This window comes from Mustelus asterias, chromosome 25, assembly GCF_964213995.1.
Source record: "Mustelus asterias chromosome 25, sMusAst1.hap1.1, whole genome shotgun sequence".
NCBI lineage: Eukaryota > Metazoa > Chordata > Chondrichthyes > Carcharhiniformes > Triakidae > Mustelus > Mustelus asterias.
In genome coordinates, this window is record NC_135825.1 from 22081397 (window position 1) to 22105395 (window position 23999).

At 41.5% G+C, this 23999-nt stretch overlaps 1 protein-coding gene across 2 annotated transcripts in view; it reads left to right on the top strand.

Moving 5' to 3' along the window:
* LOC144511861 (complement component receptor 1-like protein) overlaps window positions 1-23999 on the top strand; it is an 81493-nt gene that overhangs the window by 15617 nt on the left and 41877 nt on the right. For both annotated transcript variants that reach the window (XM_078242258.1, XM_078242259.1), the window contains exons 4-7: window positions 47-120; window positions 6822-6998; window positions 17706-17882; window positions 22029-22205. In XM_078242258.1, the coding sequence (XP_078098384.1) occupies window positions 47-120; window positions 6822-6998; window positions 17706-17882; window positions 22029-22205 (605 nt within the window). The remainder of the gene's footprint in view (window positions 1-46; window positions 121-6821; window positions 6999-17705; window positions 17883-22028; window positions 22206-23999) is intronic.

Genomic DNA, 23999 nt, shown 5'->3' on the forward strand with positions numbered 1-23999 from the left:
AAAAATTAATAAACTTTTCATTTACCCAATGCCTTTCTTGTTTCAGCTATCAACTACTTGGTAAAAGAAATGTATTGTGCACTATTGAAGGATGGAATAAAAATACTCCGACCTGTGACCGTAAGTAACTGATCTAATTGGTTTCAAAGATTCACGTCAGATTCAAGGATTTGGCTTTGGAAAGCTATTAGTATAAAGTCCTGGAATAATTTATTTTTCATTTACAGTTCGAACTATATCCTCACTTTTTTGAGCAGTTTTGGTCCCCTTATCTAAGGAAAGGTATATTGATATTGTAGGCAATCCAGAGGTTCACTTGGTTGATCTGGGTATAGAGGGATTTTCTTATGAGGAGAGGTTGAGTAGGTTGGGTCTGTACTCATTGGAGGTTAGAAGAATGAGAGGCGACCTTATTGCGACATATAGGATTCTCGAGGGCTTGACAGGGTAGATCTGAGAGGTTGTTTCCCCTTGTGGGAGGGTCTCGGACTAGACAGCATGATCTCAGAGCAAGGGGTCACCCATTTAGGATAGAGATGAGGAGGAAGTTCTTCTCTCAGAGGGTAATGAATCTGTGGAATTCTTTACCACAGAAGGCATAGTCATTAAATATGTTCAAGGCTGAGATAGACAGATTTTTACTCAGTCAGGGAATCCAGGGTATGGGGATAAGGCGGGTAAGTGGAGTTGAGAGTTATCATATCAGATCAATCATGATCTAATTGAATGGCAGAGCAGATTCGATGGGCTGAATGGCCTACTTCGGCTGCTACATCTTATGGTCTGTTTTAATTTTGCTTAAGATTAGAGTGCAGTGCTTGTTTACAGACTGACAGTCAAAGTTGTTGGAAATAGAAGTTTCTCTGCTGTGATTTCCCAGTGGACTGAGGATGTGCAGTTAACTCCACTGAGTTAGCTGAATAATGCAAACTAGCAAATACCTGGGTGGTCTTGTGGCACAGTGGTAGTGTCCTCTTAGGACCAGAGGTTCTGGGTTCAAATCCCAATTCAGGGCTTGACAGCTATGGAAGGTGTGCACGTCATGTGGCCAAACAGGTTGAATATCAGTTGTAAATCTTTACCTTATGGCAGGTGGTAAGAGTGGGAGAGTTTTCTGGTCAACCCTACTGCAGAAGGCAATGGCAAGCCACTGTAGTACTTTTGCCAAGCGCAATCATGGACCAATCCAATAGATGTCTGTGGTCGCTAACTCCCTTTTCAGGCATGGTACCTGTAGGAGGAGGAGGAGAAAATACCTGCTGAGTTAGCTGATCTGTGCCGGGACAGCATTACAATTGGTCTGAGTACCACCTGGTTAGGAGCAGCATGGTGGCACAGTGGTTAGCACTGCTGCCTCACAACTCCAGGGACCTGGGTTCGATTCCCAACTTTGCTCACTGCCTGTGCGGAGAACACACGTTCTCCCTGTGTCTGCGTGGGTTTCCTCTGGGTGCTCCGGTTTTCTCCCACATGCCAAAGATGTGCGGGTTAGGTTAATTGGCCATGCTAAATTGTCCCTTAGTGTCCCGGGATGCGTAGGTTAGATGGATTAGCGAGGTAAAAATGTGGGATGATGGGGATAGTGCCTGAGTGGGATTGCTGTCAGGGCAGACTCAGTGGACCGAATGGCCTTGTTCTGCACTGTAGAGTTTCTATATTTCTCTGATGGAAGGAGAAATTGCTCAGGATTCTGGGTTGTGATGTACATCTGGAAATTCCTGAGTAATATCCCATTTTTGAACTTGCTTTCGATTCTTTGCAATCCATGAAAAGGCAACAACTGCCCAATGTTTAAAAAAAACCTGTCTCCAGCAGCAATTCAGCCTCAAGTAACAAATTCACATTTTCAATTCTCTTCCGGAGTAGTATGTCCAAAACGAGTTGTCTTATTGCTGCTTTGTCAAATACAGTTTTCTATGTGTGACTAGCCTGAGTTTTTTTTCTAGTTCACTGCTAAGATGGTGCTGTAATTGTATCACAAATAGCAAACTGAAACAAGAATGGAGGGATATCAATAAATCGCTAAATACATTGTACAGTACATGTAGATGTCTCAGTTGACCATTTTGCTGCAATCAAACATTGGCATTCATTGTTGGGATTTCTGTCAAGAGAACAACACCAATTAACAACATGATAAGAATGATTAAAATTATGAAGAGATTGACAAAGTAAACAGCAGCAGGTCCCTACTGAGAGGTCAGGAACAAGAGACCTCAGAAGCAAGATTGAATGTAAAAGATTCAGAATAGAAGCAAGAGAATTTTATTTATAAAGAACATTGCAAGAAAGTTCCAGAATTAATGACTGAGTCAGAGACTAGTTAACGTTCATGATTAGATTGGATAAGTGCAGCAGGGAAAAAAGAGACTATGAGAACAGGGTGGGTGAATGTGATTAGAAATATATGTGTGGAGGGTAAACATTGACATAAACAGTTGGGTGGAATGGTCTGTTTCCATGTTGTAACTTCTCTGTACATGAGTGAGAGTTACTTCGGCAAAATGCCTGGTACGTGTCGAAAAATACTTTATAAGGAAGCAACATCGTCAGAGAAGGAGAAATTTTGAGAGAGAGAAAAACAATTAATTGTTAATAAGAAATTGGGAAAAAAAACAAGTGCAACTTTCAAGGAATTTATGACATGGTAGCTGATGCTACAATTCTGTCACCAAATGGGCTCTGGATGGTTCTATCTGCCTAGCATCTATCTGCATATTGAATCAGACTCAGCAACCATATACATCTGGGGAAACCTCATTGCTGCTTTCAGGCTACCTAGTCCTTCACTAATAAGCATGAGAATAACAAGCACTTAAAAATAACCTTCAAAGTAATCCCTTATCTATAAATGCCCATAATTTACTGTAATACAACTTTACGCTTAAATTCATTGTTGGACGGAATTCGTTTTTTTAAAAAAATGGCTGAAGGTTTGTTGCCCTTACATGTTAGACCACTCTAGGTTGATGCTGTAATCAAACACTCCTGGTGATTTCAGGGAGTCCTATCTGAGAAATCGCAGACCTTCAATGCCTAAGCTTCCATCCATTTAAATAGATAGAGAGAAAATTTGACACAATGGGTTCCAAGCCTGTGAATCCTGTGAGTACCAATGTACACTGCAAGCCCCAAGCACAGAATCAGCCCTTGTTTCTTATTTTTACCAGTAAAATTTAAATATATATCAATGGGGATGAAGTAGAAATGGTCGAGAGCTTCAAGTTTTTAGGTGCCCAGATCACTAACAACCTGTCCTAGTCCCCACATGCCGACACTATAGTTAAGAAAGCCCACCAATGCCTCTACTACTAAGTAAGTAGACTAAGGAAATTTGGCATGTCAGCTAAGACTCTCACCAACTTTTACAGATGCAACATAGAAAACATTCTTTCAGCTTGGTATGGCTTCTGCTCTGCCCAAGACCGCAAGAAACTACAAAAGGTCGTGAACATAGCTCAATCCATCACGCAAACCAGACTCCCATCCATTGACTCTGTCTACACTTCCCACTGCCTCGGAAAAGCAGCCAGCATAATTAAAGACCCCATGCACCCGGGACATACTCATTTCCATCTTCTTCCATCGGGAAAAAGATACAAAAGTCTGAGTTTGCATACCAACTGACTCAAGAACAGCTTCTTCCCTGCTGCCATCAGACTTTTGAATGGACCTACCTTGCACTAAGTTGATCTTTCTCTACACCCTAGCTATGATTGTAACAGTACATTCTGCACCCTCTCCTTTCCTTCTCTATGAACGGTATGCTTTGTCTGTATAGCGTGCAAGAAACAATACTTTTCATTGTATGTTAATACATGTGGATAGGGTCGTAAAGAGTGCCTTTGGCGCACTGGCCTTTATAAATCAGAGTATCGAGTATAAAAGTTGAAGTGTTATGGTAAGGTTATATAAGGCATTGGTGAGGCCAAATTTAGCTAATTGTGTGCAGTTTTGGTCACCTAGTTACAGGAAGGACGTAAATAAGGTTGAAAGAATGCAGAGAAGGTTCACAAGGATGTTGCCGGGACTTGAGAAGCTGAGTTGATGAGAGAGATTGAATAGGTTGGGACTTTATTCCCTGGAGCGTAGAAGAATAAGGGGAGATTTGATAGAGGTGTATAAGATTTTGATAGGTATACATAGAGTGAATGCAAGCAGGCTTTTTCCACTGAGGCTAGGGGCGAAAAAAACCAGAGGGCATGGGTTAAGGATGAAAGGAGAAAAGTTTAAAGGGAATATTAGGGGGGGGCTTCTTCACGCAGAGAGTGGTGGGAGTGTGGAATGAGCTGCCGGATAAAGTAGTAAATGCAGGGTCACTTTTAACATTTAAGAAAAACTTGGATGGGTTCATGGATGAGAGGGATGTGGAGGGATATGGTCCAAGTGCAGGTCAGTGGGACTAGGCAAAAAATTGTTCGGCACAGACAAGAAGAGCCAAAAGGCCCATTTCTGAGCTGTAATTTTCTATGGTTCTATGTGACAATAATAAATCAAATCAAATTTTGATTTTTTTTGAAAAATTTACATGTAACTGACTCCAATTATAAGTTTGATAAGCATAATTTGTAATTAATAAGCTACTGAAGATTCTTTCTGACTTTCACTCAATTCAGTATTTGCATCAACTAATGACGCTGTGCTTTAAACTGACTATATATTTTAATATTGTTGATTGGTTCCTTTTTATGGTTACACCTGGAGGGTACCCATTAGGATACATTTTCCCTTAACTTGATTTTTAGGGCAGGAAGTTACGATCCTGAGGGATCTAGACAGGGTTGATGTGGAAAGAATGTTTCCTCTTGTGGAAACACTAGGAGCTACTGTTTGAAAATAAGGGGGTCCCCTATTTAGGACAGAGATGAGGAGAATTTCTTCCTGTCAGAGAGTCGTGAGTCTTTGGAACACTCTTCCTCAAAAGGCAATGAAAGCAAAGGCTTCAAATATTTTTAAGGCAGAGTTCGATGATTTTTAATGTGCAAGGAGGTGAAAGGTTATTGTGGGTGGGAGAAAGTGTGAGGTTGAGCTTACAGTCAGACCAGCCATGATTCACTAAAATGGAGGAGCAGGGTCGAAGGTCAGAGTACCCTACTCCTAATTCCTAAGTTCCCGAGTAATTTTTCCCTGTTCCTCAGTCTTTTTCCATAATTTTGTTTAAATTCTCGATTTTGAATCTTTTAACTTGCCTTCTGTGAATACATTCTTAATTAGTCTCTTGGAATTCTTTTAAGATGCTTAACCATTGTGAAAACATTTGAACAGGGAATTAAGGCCTTTCACCAAAGCAAATACTTGTATCAGAATACATCATTCTTACATTGAGAGATATGTCAGTGGACAGGAATTGAGGAGGGGAGGGATGGGGCAGTACTCATCTCCACATGAAAGGAGTGTTAGGTAATGAAGAATCTATAAGTTTGGCTTTGAATCCTCGAGCATCCACTCAGCCTTCGAACCTTCTGAGGTGAATAAGCTGAGTATCATTTCTTGGGATATGGAGGGGTGTGGTGAACATTCTTGTAGTCACTCTGTACACTGCTTCCAGCACTGAAACAAGTGCTCCCCTTTTAATCACTGAATACTCAGAACTCTGTTTTTCTTCAGCAAAGAGAAAATCAGAAATGACAATATATTTCATTGTTGCTGAACCTAAAATGTTTGCAGCAGTGCCTGCAGTGTTACTGTCCTGTAGTGATGTGCTATCAATTAGGCAAAAGACTACTTGTGTGCCAATACAACTGTAGGCTTTTATTCATTACAGAACCAGGAGCACATCCCAACAGATAACCGACCCAAACTGAACAAGGGGGAGGAAACAGCCACCTTTATACTAGGTGACAAGGGGAGGAGCCGAGCCGGCAGGGGATGTGTCCAGGCATGACAAACACACAACGGTGGTCTAGGCAGGACAAAGGCACAACTGAAGTCCAACACATGTAGTAACTGAATACTGTTGGCATGCATGGAAATAATGCAACTTTCATAGAATCCTTACAGTGCAGAAGGAGGTCAATCAGCCCATCGAGTCTGCACCGACCACAATCCCACTTAGGCCCGACTCCTGTAATCGCACATATTTACCCTGCTAATGCCCCTGATACTAGGCTCAATTTAGCATGGCCAATCAACCTAATCCACACACCTTTGGACTGTGGGAAGAAACTGGAGCACCCGGCGGAAACCCACGCAAATATGGGGAGAAGGTGCAAGCTCCACACAGACAGTGACCCGAGGCCGGAATTGAACCCGGGTCCCTGGCACTGTGAGCAGCGTTGCTAACCACTGTGTCACCCTGCTGCCCTGATGCAACTTCATGGATGCAATGACCTGCATGGGTGATGTGAACTCGCAGGGCTAATATGTTTTAGGACATTTCTTTCTGAAACAATTATAGGAATGGGTGATCACAAGTACCATATCCTGAATAAACACATTGCTGTTGCAGTTGGGGTATTTTATCTAAAGAGTTATTAATACTAACTGAGAGTACAAGCTTACATTACGATGTCTGTTGGTTAATCAAATATTGTCTTTGGGAGAAACTTAGAAACATGACCAATTAATTAATCACTAAATATATTCTAGTAATTTTGTAAAATATTGTCCAGTCTTGTATCCAGTTTTCAGGCTGCTTTCTACCTGTTAATCACCAGCAAGAACTCCGAATGCAGACAGGGACATAGTTACGGTCTGCAAATGTGGTTCTCTTTGAGTCTTTTGGTATTTTTCAGACTAACCTACATGGGTCACTGTCACAATGAATGTGCCATCCACTAAATAAAGTGTAATGATGACAGCTTAGATTTTTTCTCTTACAGAAATTGTCTGCGATCCTCCGGGCCCCATTAGCAATGGAACTGTGACACAAAGAGATAGATGGATATATGGAATGGATGCAACATTTTCATGCCACGCTGGCTATACTCTGATGGGCCAACATACCATTTATTGCACAGATACTGGATACTGGAGCCATGACGCACCTATTTGTCAAGGTAATGTAACATGACATAAAAATAGAAATTACATAGTTCTGGCACACTAATGTTTCAACAAGGGGAGGTGATGATCTAGTGGTATTATCACTGGACTATTAATGCAGAAACTCAGCTAATGTTCTGGGGACCCCGGATTGAATCCCGCCATGGGAGATGATGGAATTTTAATTCAATAAAAAATATCTGGAATTAAGAATCTACTGGTGACCATGAAGCCATTGTCGATTGTCGGAAAAACCCATCTGGTTCACTAATGCCCTTTCGGGAAGGAAATCCACTGTCCTTACCAGGTCTGGCCTACATGTGACTCCAGAACTGCAGCAATGTGGTTGACTCCCAACTGCCCTCTGAACAAGGGCAACTAGGGATGGACAATAAATGCTGATCATTCATGGGCGCCCATGTCCCATGAATGAATAAAAAAAAGAGTAACAGATGTCTGGGCTCTCCGCATGAAGGGTCTGAGGGGCCATAGAGGATGGACGGGAGGCACAGCTTGGCACATGGGGCTGAGGAGGACTTTTGAATGTATGTTTTACAAGTTCCCCTTATCCATGGCTCATGTCTCCTCTGAAGGGCTGACAACCATAGCTCCTAAAAATTGGGCCTGAATCCATGAACATTACAGAAAAGCAAGACATGTCTATCACTGCACTGGAGCCAGGCAGGTGAGGAGTACCAGATGTGATCTTCTGACAGCAGACAGCATGCACCCTTTAAAGGTATTCCAAAAAAAATCAGACATCTTGAGAAGGGGGTTGAGACATCTGGAGTAGGGATCAGCCTGCCAATTTTAAAGGGCTTCTAAGTCATCCTGTGATGATACTGTGCCTCTAAGAAGTATATTTGTGTCATGTTTCCTGTGAAGGGACTGTTTTATACTTCAGCTCTGATCATGGTGCCAACTGGCTGCAACCAGCAGCCCATATGCTGAGCTTTCAGAAGGATAATTGCTCCTTGGGGATGGTTGTTTTAATCTGAGTTTAAGAGTAGGATTTGGTTAGGTTGATGGACAAGAAACAGTCATGTAAAATGGGGGTTGGAGCTAGGCTTACAGAGCGAGACAAGCAGGCAGTTGCTGTTTCAATTTGAAAGAAGCAGTTCTTTTTCTCCCTCTTTCTCTCTGGAAACTGAAGTCTGGGGCCTGCTGGAAAATAGGTATCTCTCTCCAGAGGTCTGCAAAAGGCAAGAGGTGTTTCCTCCCTCTCTCTGGAGTCCTGCTGTGTGAAGACAGGTCTTTCTCTGGAGACTGCTGTCTGAGAGTTAGAAGATAGGCGTCTCTCCGTACCTCTGTCCAGAGGGGCTAAAATGTTGGAGGACTGGCAACTCACATAAGCCTAATTGATTCTGAAGAGGAGTTTACATCTATGGGGATATTGCTTAAACTGGAACTAATAGAGGAAGCTAGAAAGTTAAGAATTATACTTTGTCATGTTTAGATATTTCAATTGATAAAATTTATGCTAATTATTTTATTATAGTTAAATTGTATTGTTAAATAAAGTTTGTTTAAATAAAACTTCCTAATGGGTCATTGGAATCACACCTGGAGTGAAACACTGTATGCTCACTCTAATGCCAAAATCAAAAACAGTTGGAGTCCAGGCTAACTTCATAATATACCTTGGAATTTCTAATCTGGTCTCTAACCATCCCGGCTTGATGAATATCCAGGCCAGTGCGGTGAGTGAGGCCACTCAGTGGAACGGTGAAAATGATGGCCGGGATCCAATTCCATGATTCCCGAATCCATTCCTGAGGGTCTGATTTTCATTACTGCGGTTTCAGCTTGCCAGCTGCTGTGCGTCACAAACCTGCCCCCTGAACTCCCTGACCCTCTGGCTCCACTGCAGAGAAAGGCATGTCCTACTCCTCTGCAATTACCATGGAGTTGGGCCAGATTTTAAAGAACTTATGGTTCATGACACCTCAGAGGTATTGGGAACTTGGGTGAGGGAACTAATTTGAAAGGTAATTCAAAAGGTCCTGCCCATGCATCCATGCCAAGCTGTGCCCCTCATTTACCATCCCATACCCTCCATGTTAAACTCCATAGCCCATGACCATACCTAATTACCCACTTTGCACTCTGTATAGAATCAAACCCTATAAAGGCAATAGGATCTATTTAAAAAGATTTTTAAAAAGCAGTCTTCATTTATAGCTTTCTATTTGAAAAATCCGCTTTACTACAGCCCAATAAAAGTGTCAATCATGTAGACCATTTGAAGTACTTTCCTACATACTGCTGTGTGAATGTTTATATATTTAAATCTCCAGACCTCCCAAGCAAAGGCAAAGTACAAAATCACACAGGGGCAAATTGTTCTGCCGATGTCACTGGTTTCATTGGAATCTGGTACATTTCAAAAACCATTGTGTTTCTACCAGGAAGCAGGATGATGTGATTCAAGTGCTCCAGTGCAGCAAAACAGATTACTAAGAAATCTTTTAAATTGCTTCCCTGGAGCACATTAATAGAGTGGGATTTCTGATCCCGACACTGGCATTGACGTGGGCCAGGTGGGGAAATTTGGAAAGCTGTTGACTTTTAATGGCTCTCCAAATGTTCCCATTCCATCAGCGACAATGTCCGCTGGTGTCAGTGCTGGAAATCTCGTCCAAAGCATCATATCAGCAATTTTCAGCTCTTGTCTTTTAACCACTAGTTCACACAGTGAGATCCAACATCTCACTAGCAGTGTGCATGAAGTAACTCGAACAGGGAGGGAGGAAGGGGTTGAAGAAGCAGATGGCTGGGGAAAGGGGAGGTTGTTGATCGTGAGTTGCAGTCACCCTCAGGAATGCTGTAAATCTAGGTGTAACCCTATGTCCATTTCTCCTGGGAATGTCAGAAATCCTTTTTTACAGGCACTCATTGTTAGCAATTCCCCCAGAGCCTGAGTGGCTGCAGGCTTGGGCCTGCGCTTTCCTTAGTGCAAACACATTTTTCCAACAGACATTAAACCCCTTCACAATCATCTGGAGGGGCCCAAACACCTGTTACCATCCCTGAACAACATGGAAGAAATGTGTGGTTTCAGGTAACCGACTGTCTTACGAAAATCGTCCTTTATCTCACATCCCATCTCTGATGGCAAAGAATGTGCAGAGCTCATGGTGAAGTTCCCTTGAGGACTCTGGTTAGCCCTCATGATAACGTCATGCAATTGTCTGCATGTAATATCTATTCGTAAGTGTAACAAATCCTCGGAGGCAGAAGTTCCTTCGCCAAAATTCTTTTATTTACAAGATTCAACACTATACAGTGTGCTCTCAGTATGCAGTCTACATCTGGAGTGCCAGAGGAACTGACACACCTGTTTAAATACAGAGCACGGGGCTCCCTATTTGGACCATCAATTTGGCCCTTAATCAGGGAGCTCATATTCAAGCAGGCCAACCTCAATTGCCTGATTAAAATTGTTACAGTAAGGCATCTTTGAGTTCCTGAATTCAATGAGAGAATAGCAACTCTATTGTTGTAACGTCAATGTCTTCCTTACAATCTGTTTGGTCTGGAGTGGATAAGGAGGCTCTGCAAAGGATATCAGCCAAATGCAGCTCTTCACTACGTTCATAGAAGGCACTGGGATTGTAATGTTGCAGTGTGGAAGTTAGGTTACAACAATTGTGAAAATTAAAGTTCCATAATTGTCAAAAAAAAACTCAAATGATAGAAAATGCGAATCAGCATTCGAGGCCTTCAGTGAAGCCCATGTTTGCGTATTCAGGATAAGCGACTAATCTTCACCTTGTGTAAGTTCCGTAAACATTTTGTTCCCAGCCTTCACCAGAGGATGGAAAATAAGACAATTCCACAACAAAATACCAAAGATATGGGGACATATTATGCTAATGAAGGATTAGTGGGAGACAGTTTTCTATTGGATAAGAAAGGGCAAAAAACAATGCTATGATTGGTGGATATGTATGCAAATGAAGGACTAAAAAGTTGCATGTTTCTCATTTGCTGTAATTAACTAAAACTGCTAAATTGTTTGTATGTATCAACAGAACACCTCAGAATGTCCTCACTTGTGCACAAGTTATTAAAGCTTGGAAATTGAGTACTCTGGGTTTAAGTATTGTTTGTACCCAAAGCCGACGCCAGCAGCTTTAGCATCATGTGCTGCAGATGCAGTGCTGAGAGGCTTTTTTAAAGATGGTTAAGAATGGCTGATGATCCATTTCAACAGTTGCAGGAAAGCATTATAAAAAGTCATGAAATTAATTATGTTTGAAGATTAAAGCAAGAAGTTCCTTTTCGATCGACTAGCTGCCATGTTGCTGATGGCAGCAGAGGGATGCCGTGGTTTTGATCTGCCACACTTAGCTATGTGATTCCATTTCCCACATTTGTTGCATCTCTTACTGTATACAAAACAAACTGTTCTGTTTGGAGGGCGCTGGCAACGGCAAATGTCATGATGTGGAGATGCCGGCGTTGGACTGGGGTAAACACAGTAAGAAGTCTAACAACACCAGGTTAAAGTCCAACAGGTTTATTTGGTAGCAAAAGCCACCAAATAAACCTGTTAGACTTTAACCTGGTGTTCATAGACTTCTTACACGGCAAATATAGCCAGCCTGTACTGAGAATACTTCTCTTTCCCGCCTAAAATTTCTCCTATTTACTGGCGGTTCATTTAGCATCTAGGTATGAATGGATGCTTGTATTGGTAGGTTTTCCTCTCACAACAGTTGCTTGCAGACTAAATTGTTGTGAATTCCACAAACTATTCAATCCCTGATTAGTTTATCAGTGAGATTCCAAATACACATTTCTTTGCCATTATTTACAGGGTGACTGTGTAAGATTGTATTGATTCATCCGGTTTTTGGTTTGTTGAATTAAATGGATGTCTATCTAGGATTATGTTTTTCACTAGGAGACAGATGTTCTCAAACATTTTTAGTAATATTTCAGGATGCTCTTTTCCCTCCTCCATTTGGAAAACAAATGGCAAACAACTATAATTTTTCAATGACCTTGGTATCTATAAGTTTTAATAAGGTATAAGTCTGTACCTTTTTTGACTTGTGATGCACTATCAATCAAGCAAAGACTAGTTTGTATGCAAGAACAAATAGGCTTTTATTCGCAAAAGACTTGGAGCATACCCATGCTGATGAACTGGTCCAGAGACTGAGGCAGGGGGGGTGGGGAGCAGTCACCTTTATACCTGGACCAGGGGGGGGAGGAGTCTCAGGCAGGGCCGGCAGGGGCATGCCCAGGCATGTCTCACACACACAGAGGCAATAAGCTTAACAGTGGTTTACCACAACTTGTCAGACAAAGCAGCTCCACAGTAAATACACCACTCTTTCTTGAACTTTTCCCAACAATAAGCAATACTGCAGCACAAAGATGAGTGAGTTGAGCAGCGAAGTTCTTCTGCCATACTGCCAACTTCTGATACCATGTAAATGTTGTGAGTTTCCAAATTGCTGACAGCAAGGACTTTCGGCACGGATTAGGTCATTCATTAGCTTAGTAACTACATCAATACTCTACCTACACTTCCGGGAATAACTCCTGTATTCATTCCACATGACCGCAACTGCGTCCATGTCATTGCATTCCCACACAAATCAAACTACACCTTATCTACAAATGCCCATGATTTACTGCAATGCAGATTGATGCTTAGATTTATTGTTGAACAGCATTCATTTTTTTAAAAACAGGCTGAAGGCTTCCTGCCCTTACATATCAGAAAACGTTAGGTTGATGCTTTAATCGAGCACACCTACTGATACCAATGAGTTCTATCCGGGAAGTCTCAGACTTTCAGTGTCTACGTTTCCATCCAATTAAATAGATAGAAAGAAAATCTGACACAGTGGGTTCCAGGCCTGTGAAAACCAATGTACACTGCAAGCCCCAAAGCACACAATCTTATTTTAAAATTTAAAGTTTATTTATTGTTGTCACAATTAGGCTTACATTAACACTGCAATGAAGTTACTGTGGAAATCCCCTAGCCGCCACACTCCGTTGCCTGTCCGGGTACACTGAGGGAGAATTTAGCATGACCAATGCACCTAACCAGCAAGTCTTTCGGACTGTGGGAGGAAACCACATGAAACCCACGCAGTTACAGGGAGAACATGCAGACTCCGCACAGACAGTGACCCAAGCCAGGAATCGAACCCAGGCCCCTGGTGCTGTGAGGCAGCAGTGCTAACCACTGTGCCACTGTGCCACACTCTCTTTGTTTAGCACTACCAGATGAGTAAAATTTAAATATAATCAGCTTTGATACTTTTGTTAAATTTATATTTAACTGATTCCAATTACAAGCTTGATAAATATGATCTGTAATAAAAAATAGTGAAGTTTGTTTCGGACTTTCACTCACATGAATATTGGCATCAACTAATGATGTTTTAAACAGAACATATATTTTAATCTTTTTGACTGGCTGCTTTTTATGGTTACACCCGGATGGAGATATTTTTCATCCAAATGTATTTAAATTTTCCACTAAAACATGGGTGATCCTGAGGGTTCCAGACAGGGTTTATGAGAAGTGGACTTTCCTTTTCTGGGAAAATCTATTACTAGGGGCCACTGTTAAAAATATGGGTCAGATATGAAGAGAACTTTTTTTCTCTCTGTGAGTCTTTCAAACTCGATTCCACAAAAGGCGATAGAAGTAAATTCTTTGAATATGTAAGTTGCCAAATACATTTTCCTCTGTTCCTCTTTTTTCATGATATTGTTTAAATTCTTGTCACTCTGTACACTGCTTCCGGCACTAAACAAGTGCTTCCCTTTTAATCACTGAGTATTCAGAAGACTGTTTTTCTTCAACAAAGGGATCTGAAATGCCCGTAGCAGCTGCCTGTGGTGTGACTGTCCCTGACGCAACTGAATACAATTGGTTTGCATGGAAATAATCTTCAGACCTTCATGGAGGCAATGACCTGCATGGGCGATGTGAACTCGCAGGACTAATATGTTTTGGGATGTTTCATTTTGAAACGATTATAGGAATGGGTGATCATAAGTATCATCTCCCGAATAAACACATAGGCCGGAATTTTACCGCCCCGCTCGCCACGGAAATCGGAGCGGCCGAGGGGCGGAACGTCATAAGGTCCATAGACCTTGGGTGGGATTTTCCGGTTTCGGGACGAATGAGGCCGTTAAATTCCGCCCATAATGAACCATAAGAAAGTGAATGGAACATGGACAGGTTCAAACAAGCTTCTTTCACTTGGGAATTTAACGGTCACATAGGTTTTAAATGACAAAGGGCTGAGTTGTAAATGGAAAACTCTATCAAAATGCCTCCAGTACACATTGCAGGCAATGGGAAATTTGACAACTTTCCAACTTCAAGCGCTTTGAAAACTGTCTCCAACCTGTTCTTATTGATAATATCATTCAAAAAGTGTCTACCACTATTTGTAATGTTTGTTACCATAGTAGCTGCTGCTGTAGCTGGGGTTTTTGATATAAAGAGTTATTAGTACTAACAGAAAGTACAAGCTTACATTGCAGTGTCGGATGATCAAATATTGTCTTTTCCAGAAACTCAAAATGTTAAGATACTGGACATTATATTTTGTCATTTTAATTATTTTAATTGGTAAAAGTTATGCTGATTCTTTTTGTTATATTCTAACTGAGTTCATAAATAAAGTTTGTTTTGATAAAAGCTTCCTAGTGGGTCACTTGAATCGTACTAGGAGTGAAATTTCTGATGCTCACCCCAATGCCAAAATCAAATGTAAACGTTAGGACCTAAGCTACCATCATAGTGTACCTTGGAGTTTCTGATCTGGTCCTTACCAGGGGTATACACACTGATATCCTGGCCGATGTTTATCCCTCAATGTATGCCACAAAAATAGTTTATTTGCTGTAATCAAGCACTCCTATTGATTTCAGGGAGTCCTATCCAGCAAGTCACAGACCTTCAGTGCAGTGCCTAAGTTTCCATCCAATTAAATAGGTAGAACATTTGACACAGTGGGTTCCAGGTCTGTGGACCCCATGAGTGCCCAATGTACACTGCAAGGCCCAAGCACAGAAACAGCCCTTGATTTTTATTTTGTTTAGCACTATCACATGAGTAAAATTTAAATATAACCAGCTTTGATACTTTTGTTAAATTTATATGTAACTGACTCCAATTACAAGCTTGATAAATATGATCTGTAATAAAAAAAGAGTGATGTTTGTTTCGGATTTTCACTCACATGAGTATCAGCATCAACTAATGATGCTTTAAACAGAACATATATTTTAATCTTGTTGACTGGCTGATTTTTATGGTTTACCCAGATGGAGTCATTTTTCCATCCAAATGCATTTTAACTTTCCCCTAAAACAGGTAACAGACCTGAGGATTCTCGATAGGGTTGATGTGGGGAGAATTTTGTGGGAGAATCTATTAGGGGTCACTGTTAAAAATAAGGGGTCACCCATTTGGGACAGACATGGGGAGAATGTTTTTCTCTCGGAGGGTCTCAGAATCTTAGAATCTTAGAAACCCTACAGCACAGAAAGAGGCCATTTGGCCCATCGAGTCTGCACTGACCACAATCCCACCCAGGCACTATCCCCATATCCTTACATATTTACCCACTAATCCCTCTAACCTACGCATCCCAGGACTCTAAGGGCAATTTTTTAGCATGGCCACTCAACCTAACCCGCACATCTTTGTCGTGAGTCTTTCAAACTTCATTCCACAAAAAGCGATGGAAGTAGATTCTATTTTTAAGGCAGAGCCGGATAACTCTTAATAAACAAGGGATGAAAGGTTATCAGGGGTATGCAGGAATGTGGGGATAAGGTTGCAATCAGACCAGCCATGATCTTATTGAATGGCGATGCAGGGTCGAAGGTCAAAGTGGCCTGCTCCTGCTTCTAATTCAGATAATTGTATGTAAGTTGTTGAAATCATTTTTCCCTCTTCCTCTGTCTTTTTTCATGATTTTGTTTAAATTCTTGATTACTGCATCTTTTAACTAATCTTTTGTTTATTCATCCTTAATGATTCCCTTGAAATTCTTTTAAGATGCTCAACCACTGTGAAAACATTTGAACAGGGAATTAAGTCCTTCCACGAAAGCTAAAACATGTATCAAAAAAGATCATTCACTGAATGGAAAACCCTATCAAAATGCCACTATTACACAATGAGAAATGTGACTACATTCCATTTTCAATACTTTGAAAACTGTCTCCAACCTGGTTTTATAGTGTCTACCATTATTTGCAATGCTTGTGACCATTGTAGGTGCTGCAGTAGCTGCAGTTTTTGTTATAAAGAGTTACAAGCTCATTTTGCAATATCTGTAGGATAATCAAATATTGGCCAAGATTCTCCCAAAAAAATTCTAAGTGCCGAATTCATGTAAAAACTGGAATCACTCCTGTTGGTTTTTTCTAGCGGGATTTTCAAAATGAATCTCCCACACTCTGAGCACTGCAGAGAGGTCTGGCGAGATTCATAATAAAAATCCGGGAGGGTGCAGGGCCTATTCTCACTGGAAAGTCCGGCAGCATAGCGCTGAGCGGGCCACTATGCATGTGCCGATCTGTCATAGCGGAGATTGGTGCATGCACAGTAGCCCTGCACTGCTGGCCTCCCGATCGCTGCTCTCCTGGAACTTTCCAGGCCAGCTGCGACCCCCCCCACCGCCCCCCCCCCCCCCCCCCCCCGCCGCCCCCCCAACCCCACTGGTGCGCCTTGATCTCCCCAACCCCATCGCACCCCACAGTGCCTATTTCCTGATTACCACCCTGCAAGCCCCAACGCCACCCCCCCCCAACAGTCCCGACTCCCCACCCCGCCCGCCCCAATGGCCAGCCCCGATCAGCCCCTTCCCTCCCCCTTCCACGGATCGCTATGCAGAGTGGCAGCGGGGCCCCCCACCCACACCAATCTCCCCCCACATAGGCCCTGTCCCCCATAGCCTCTGCCCCCTCTTTAGCCCCAGCCCCTTGGCAATGCCCAATGCCTGGTTGGGCAGTGCGAAGGTGCCCCTTGGACATTGCCACTTTGCCCCTCAGGCAACGCCAGGGGGCCAGGCTGGCACTGCCAGGCTGGCAATGCCCAAGGGGCACCCACTTTAGCCCTGATCTCCTGGGTAGTCTCCATGGCCTCTCTTTACTCCAGCGGGGTCGTGCCGCCAGCTCCCTGTTGGTTTGGAGCTGCTGTAAACCCCGCTGGAGTGATCCACTCTTGAGGGGGCTGGGGAGGAGGCTAGCAAGCCCGCTATTGAGATTAAAATGGAGATGTTAACATTCAAATGAGATGACGTCGGAAATCCGGGGCCCGGAGATGCACAAGCCGTGGTGCCCAATGGGGAGTCCACTAAACGGCTTCCGCTCGAGCAGGTCAATGGGGTGGGAGAATCACCCCCGTTGTCTTTTACAGAAACTCAAAATGCTAAGATAACAGAGCCAATTATTTTGATCAGAAATTGATCAGTGAATCCATTCTAGTAATTTTGTAAAATATTGTCCTCACTTCTGTCCAGTTCTCAGGCTGTTTTTTACCTGTTAATTACCACCAATGACTCTGAATGCATCAGGAACATAGTTATGGTCAGCAAGTGTGGCTTTCTTTGAGTCTATTGGTAATTTTCAGATAGATCTACATGGGTCACTGTCACAATGAATGTGTCATCCCCCAAGTAAATGTGTAATGATTACAGCTTCGACTTTTTCTCTTACAGAAATTGTCTGTGATCCTCCGGGCCCCATTAGCAATGGAAATGTGACACAAAGAGATAGATGGATATATGGAATGGATGCAACATTTTCATGCCACGCTGGCTATACTCTGATTGGCCAACATACCATTAATTGCACAGATACAGGAAACTGGAGCCAAGAAGCACCTATTTGTCAAGGTAATGTAATATGACATAAAAAGATAAATTACACAATTCTTGTTATTAACATACTTTCGTATAACTTGCAAAATTTCTCATTATTTTTAAAACTATGAGGAATTTTTGGGATTTGAAATTTCTCTCTCAGCTTTGTTCTGTTCTGGTTACAGTATAAAGACAGGAAGCTACCAGCTGGAATATTTCAGGCCAGAGTTGAAATGTTCTATCATTGTGGTCAGCACTGCTGCCTCACAGTGCCAGGGGCCCGGGTTCATTTCCTGCCTTGGCTGACTGTGTGGATTGGCCATGCTAAATTGCCTCTGTGTGTCCCAAGATGTGTAGGTTAGGGGAATTATTGGGATAAATGCATGGGGTTACTAGGGTATGAAGGATGCTGTGTCGGAGAGTCGGTACAGTCATGATGGGCCGAACAACCTCCGTCTGCAATTTGGGGATTCTATGATTGTCTCAAGATATATTATGGAGCTCATTGAATTACATTTATAACAAATTTTCTATACAATTGCTGTTCAAACCTCATCCAACAACAGTTTATTAATCATTTTATCCAAGAGTAAATAAAGTTCAGTTTAAACAATGTAAATTTCTGTTGCGATTTATTGCCATACTACTCCAAGTTTGCATGGCTTTCACTTGTGCCAATGTTCTCTATGGCCAGCTATCAGGTGGTTTAAGCTGTTGACCAGGCTGGAGAAGTTCATGTCCAATTCCCATTCCGGCTGCTATGTTGTGTTACATGATAGTAAAGTGTGGGATCACCCTTTTAGTCTCATACTCAATCAAGGCTCACAGTCCAGTGCAGTACTGAGGGAGTGCTGCACTGTTTAAGGTGTTATTTTGTAGGTATGATGCTAAAATGGGGCCTTGTCTGCTCACTCTATGATGTGAACGACCCCACAGCACTGTTTTGAAGGAGAACAAGTGTGACGATACTGTGCCTTTAAGAAATGTATTATGTTTTTGTGCAGGATCTGTTGGAGCAGTTTGTTTTTATTATCAGAAACGTTCAGTCTGGATCCAGGAGCACTGTTGTTACTGCGGCAACATAATTGATCATAATTGATTTATGAGTTGATTTGATTTGATTTATTATTGTCACATGTATTAGCATACAGTGAAAAGTATTATTTCTTGTGCGCTATACAGTCAGATCATACTGTTCATCGAGAAGGAAACGAGAGAGTGCAGAATGTAGTGTTACAGTCATAGCTAGGGTGTAAAGAAAGATCAACTTAATGCAAGGTAAGTTCATTCAAAAGTCTGACGGCAGCAGGGAAGAAGCTGTTCTTGAGTCGGTTGGTATGTGTCCTCAGACTTTTGTATCTTGGAAGATGGAAGAGAGAATGTCCGGGGTGCGTGTGGTCTTTAATTATACTGGCTGCTTTGCTGAGGCAGAGGGAAGTGTAGACAGAGTCAATGGATGGGAGGCTGTGTAGTGTTTGTTTTGATCTGAATTAAGGGTTCTGTTGCTTTCAATTTTCCCCAGGGAAATTGCAGAGAGGGACTTGATTGCGTTGATTGACAGGTAAAGTCTTATGACTGGGTACAGCCAGGCTTACAAAGAAAGCTCAAGCTCAGTCTGTTTTTGAGCTCTTCAGAGAGAGGTTGCTATCTCTGTATCTCTTGATCTATTTGAAGTGGCGAGTGGAATCTCTCAAAAAATAAGCCTTTCTCTCTGAGATTCTAGAGTTTGGGGGGTGAAGCTTTCTCTGGAAGTTGCTGCATGAGAATTAGGAGACAGGTGTCTGAATCAATCTCCAGAAGTGTCTTAAGGCTAGATATCTCATAGCTACATAAGCATGTTCGGTTTCTGTGCTAACTGGTTCTAATGAAGGGATTCTGCTAAATTGGAACAATAGTGACAGCCAGTTGTTCAGAATTATATTTTGTCAGGTTCAAGTATTTTAATTGGTAAACATTATGCTGATTCTTTTTGTTATATTCTAACTGAGTTCATAAATAAAGTTTGTTTTGATAAAAGCTTCCTAGTGGGTCACTTGAATCCTAGCTGAAGTGAAAGACCTAATGCTCACCCGAATGCCAAAATCAAATGTAAACGTTAGGGCCTAAGCTACCATCATAGTGTACCTTGGAGTTTCTGATCTGGTCCTTAACACACTGATATCCTGGCTGATGTTTATCCCTTAATATATGCCACAAAAATAGATTATTTGCTGTAATCAAACATTCTTAGTGATTCCCTATCCAGGAAGTCACAGACCTTCAGTGCAGTGCCTAAGTTTCCATCCAATTAAATAGGTAGAAAATTTGACACAGTGGGTTCCAGGTCTGTGGACCCCGTGAGTGCCCAATGTACACTGCAAGGCCCAAGCACAGAAACAGCCCTTGATTCTTATTCTGTTTGGCACCAGCACAAGAGTAAAATTTAAATATAATCAGCATTGATACTTTTGTTAAATTTGTCTTCAACTGACTCCAATTATTAGCTTGATAAATATGATCTGTGATAAAATAATTGTGATGCTTGTTTCTGACTTTCACTGACATGAATATTGGCATCGATTTTAAACTTTAAACTTTAAATGCTTTAAACAGAACATATATTTTAATCTTGTTGACTGGCTCCTGTTTATGGTTAAACCCAGATGGAGTCATTTTTCCATCCAAATGTATTTTAATTTTCCACTAAAACAAGTAATGATCCTGAGGATTCTAGCCAGAATTGATGCGGAGAGAATTTTCCTTTTGTGGGAGAATCTAGTAGGAGTCACTGTTAAAAATAAGGGGTCACCCATTTGGGACAGACATGCAGAGATTTTTTTTTCTCGGAGGGTCGTGAGTCTTTCGAACTTCATTCCACAAAAGGTGATGGAAGTAGATTCTTCGAATATTTTGAAGGCAGAGGCAGAAAACTCTTAATAAACAAGAGGTGTAAGGTTATCAGGGATATGCAGGAATGTGGGGATGAGGTTGCAATTAGACCAGCCATGATCTTGTTGAATGGTGGAGCGCTGTCTAAGTTCGGAGCCGTCTGCTTCTAATTCATATGCTTGTATGTAAGTTGTTGAAATAATTTTTCCATGTTCCTCTGTCATTTTTCATGATTTTGTTTAAATCTTGATTCCTGAATCTTTTAACTTGCCTTCTGTGAATTCATCCTCAATGGTTCTATTGTATTTTAAGATGGCTAAAGCACTGTGAAAATATTTGAACAGGGAAATAAGCCCTTCCACCAAAGATAAAACTTGTATCCAAAAAAATATTCTTATATAAAGAGAGACATGTCAGTGGACAGGAATTGTGGGGGGTAGGATGAATATATTTCAGTGTTGCTAAATCTAAAATGTTCGTAGCAGATTCTTGCAGTGCGACTGTCCTGTAGTAACTGAATACTGTTCATGTGCATGGAAATAATCTTCACAACTTCATGGAGGCATGGGTGATGTGAAATTTCAGGACGAATATGTTTCAGGACATTTCCTTTTGAAACAATTATCAGAATGGGTGATCACAAGTATCATCTCCTGAATAAACAGATAATGAACCATCAGAAAATGAGTGGATCATGGATAGGTTCAAACAAGCTTTTTTATCAGGGAATTTAACAGTCACACAGGATTTGATGACAAAGGGGTGAGTTCTGAATGGTAAACCCTATCAAAATGCTACCGTTACACATCACAGATAATGGGAAATGTGACAACTTTCCATTTTCAAGTATTTTGAAAACCGTCTCCAACTTGGTCCTATGGCTAAAATTCAAGAAGTGTCTACCGTTTTTCCTAATGCTCATTACCATTCGAGCCTCCGATGCAGCTGGGGTTTTTTGATATAAAGAGATCTTAATCTTATCAGAGAGTACAAGCTTACATTGCAATGTCAATTGTCTTTTTCAGAAACTCAAAATGCTAAAAAAAGGGCCTAATATTGATTAGTAAATACAATGTAGTAATTTTGTAAAATATTGTCCACTCTTGTGTCCCGTTTTCAGGCTACTTTGTACCTGTTAATCACCAGCAAGAACTCTAAATGCATCAGGAACAAAGTTATGGTTAGCAAGTGTGTTTCCCTTTGAGTCTATTGGTATTTTTTCAGACAGATCTACATGGGTCACAGTCACAATGAATGTGTCATCCACTCCATAAAGTGTAATGATGACAGCTTAGACTTTTTCTCTTACAGAAATTGTCTGTGATCCTCCGGGCCCCATTAACAATGGAAATGTGACACAAAGAGATAGATGGATATATGGAATGGATGCAACATTTTCATGCCACGCTGGCTATACTCTGAGTGGCCAACATACCATTAATTGCACAGATACTGGAAACTGGAGCCGAGAAGCACCTATTTGTCAAGGTAATGTAATATGACATAAAAAGAGAAATTACACAATTCTTGTTATTAACATACTTTTGTAGAACTTGCAAAATTTCTCACTATTTTAAAACTATGAGGAATTTTGGGTGTTTGAAATTTCTCAGCTTTGTTCTGTTCTGGTTACAGTATAAAGACAGGAAGCTACCAGCTGGAATATTTCAAGCCAGAGTTAAAATGTTCTACCATTGTGGTTCGCACTGCTGCCTCACAGTGCCAGGGGCCAGGTTCAATTCCAGCCTTGGCTGACTGTATGGAGTTTGCACGTTCTCCCCATGTCTGCGTCAGTTTCGTCTGAGCACTCCAGTTTCCTCCCACAGTCCAATGATATGCAGGTTAGGTGGACTGGCCATGTTAAATTGCCCCTTAGTGTCCCAAGACGTGTAGGTTAGGGGAATTATTGGGATAAATGCATGGGGTTACTAGGGTAGGTATGGAGGTGGGTCTATGTAGGATGCTGTGTCAGTGAGTCGGTAAAGACATGATGGGCCGAACGGCCTCCTTTTGCAATTTGGGGATTCTGTGATTGTCTCAAAATATCTTATTGAGCTCATTGAATTACATTTATAACAAATTTTCTATACAATTGCTGTTCAAACCTCATCCAACAACAGTTTATTAATCATTTTATCCAAGAGTAAATAAAGTTCAGTTTAAACAATGTAAATTTCTGTTGCAATTTATTGCCATACTACTCCAAGTTTGCATGGCTTTCACTTGTGCCAATGTTCTCTTTGACCGGCTATCAGGTGGTTTAAGCTGTTGACCAGGCTGGACAAATTCATCCTGAAATCCCATTCCGGCTGCTATGTTGTGTTACATGATAGTAAAGTGTGGGATCATACTTTCAGTCTCATACTCAATCAAGGCTCACAATCCAGGGCAGTACCGAGCGAGTGCTACACTGTTAGAGGTATTATTTTTTAGTTATGATGCTAAAGTGGGGCTTTGTCTGCTCACTCTATGACGTGAACGACCCCACAGCATGTTTTGAAGGAGAGCAGGTGTGACAATACTGTGCCTTTAAGAAATGTATTTGTTATGTTTTTGTGCAGGATCTGTTGTAGCAGTTTGTTTTTATTATCAGAAACATTCAGTCTGGATCCAGGAGCACTGTATTGTTACGGCGGCAACATAATTGATCATAATTGATTTTTGATTTGATTTGATTTATTATTGTCACATGTATTAGCATACATTGAAAAGTATTATTTCTTGTGCGCTATACAGACAAATCATACTGTTCATCGAGAAGGAAACAAAAGAGTGCAGAATGTAGTGTTACAGTCATAGCTAGGGTGTAAAGAAAGATCAACTTAATGCAACGTAATTTCATTCAAAAGTCTGACGGCAACAGGGAAGAAGCTGTTCTTGAGTCGGTTGCTATGTGACCTCAGACTTTTGTATCTTCTTCCCGACAGAAGGAGATGGAAGAGAAAATATCCGGGGTGCGTGGGGTCCTTAATTATGCTGGCTGCTTTGCTGAGGCAGAGGGAAGTGTAGACAGAGTCAATGGATGGGGGGCTGTGTAGTGTTTGTTTTGATCTGAATCAAGTGTTCTGTTGCTTTCAATTTTCTTCTGGGAAATTGCAGAGTGGGACCTGATTACATTGCTTGACAGGTAAAGTCTTATGACTGGGTACAGCTAGACTTACAAAGCAAGCTCAAGCTCAGTCTGTTTTTGAGCTCTTCAGAGAGAGGTTGCTATCTCTGTATCTCTTGATCTATTTGAAGTGGCGACTGGAACCTACCATAAAATAAGCCTTTCTCTCTGAG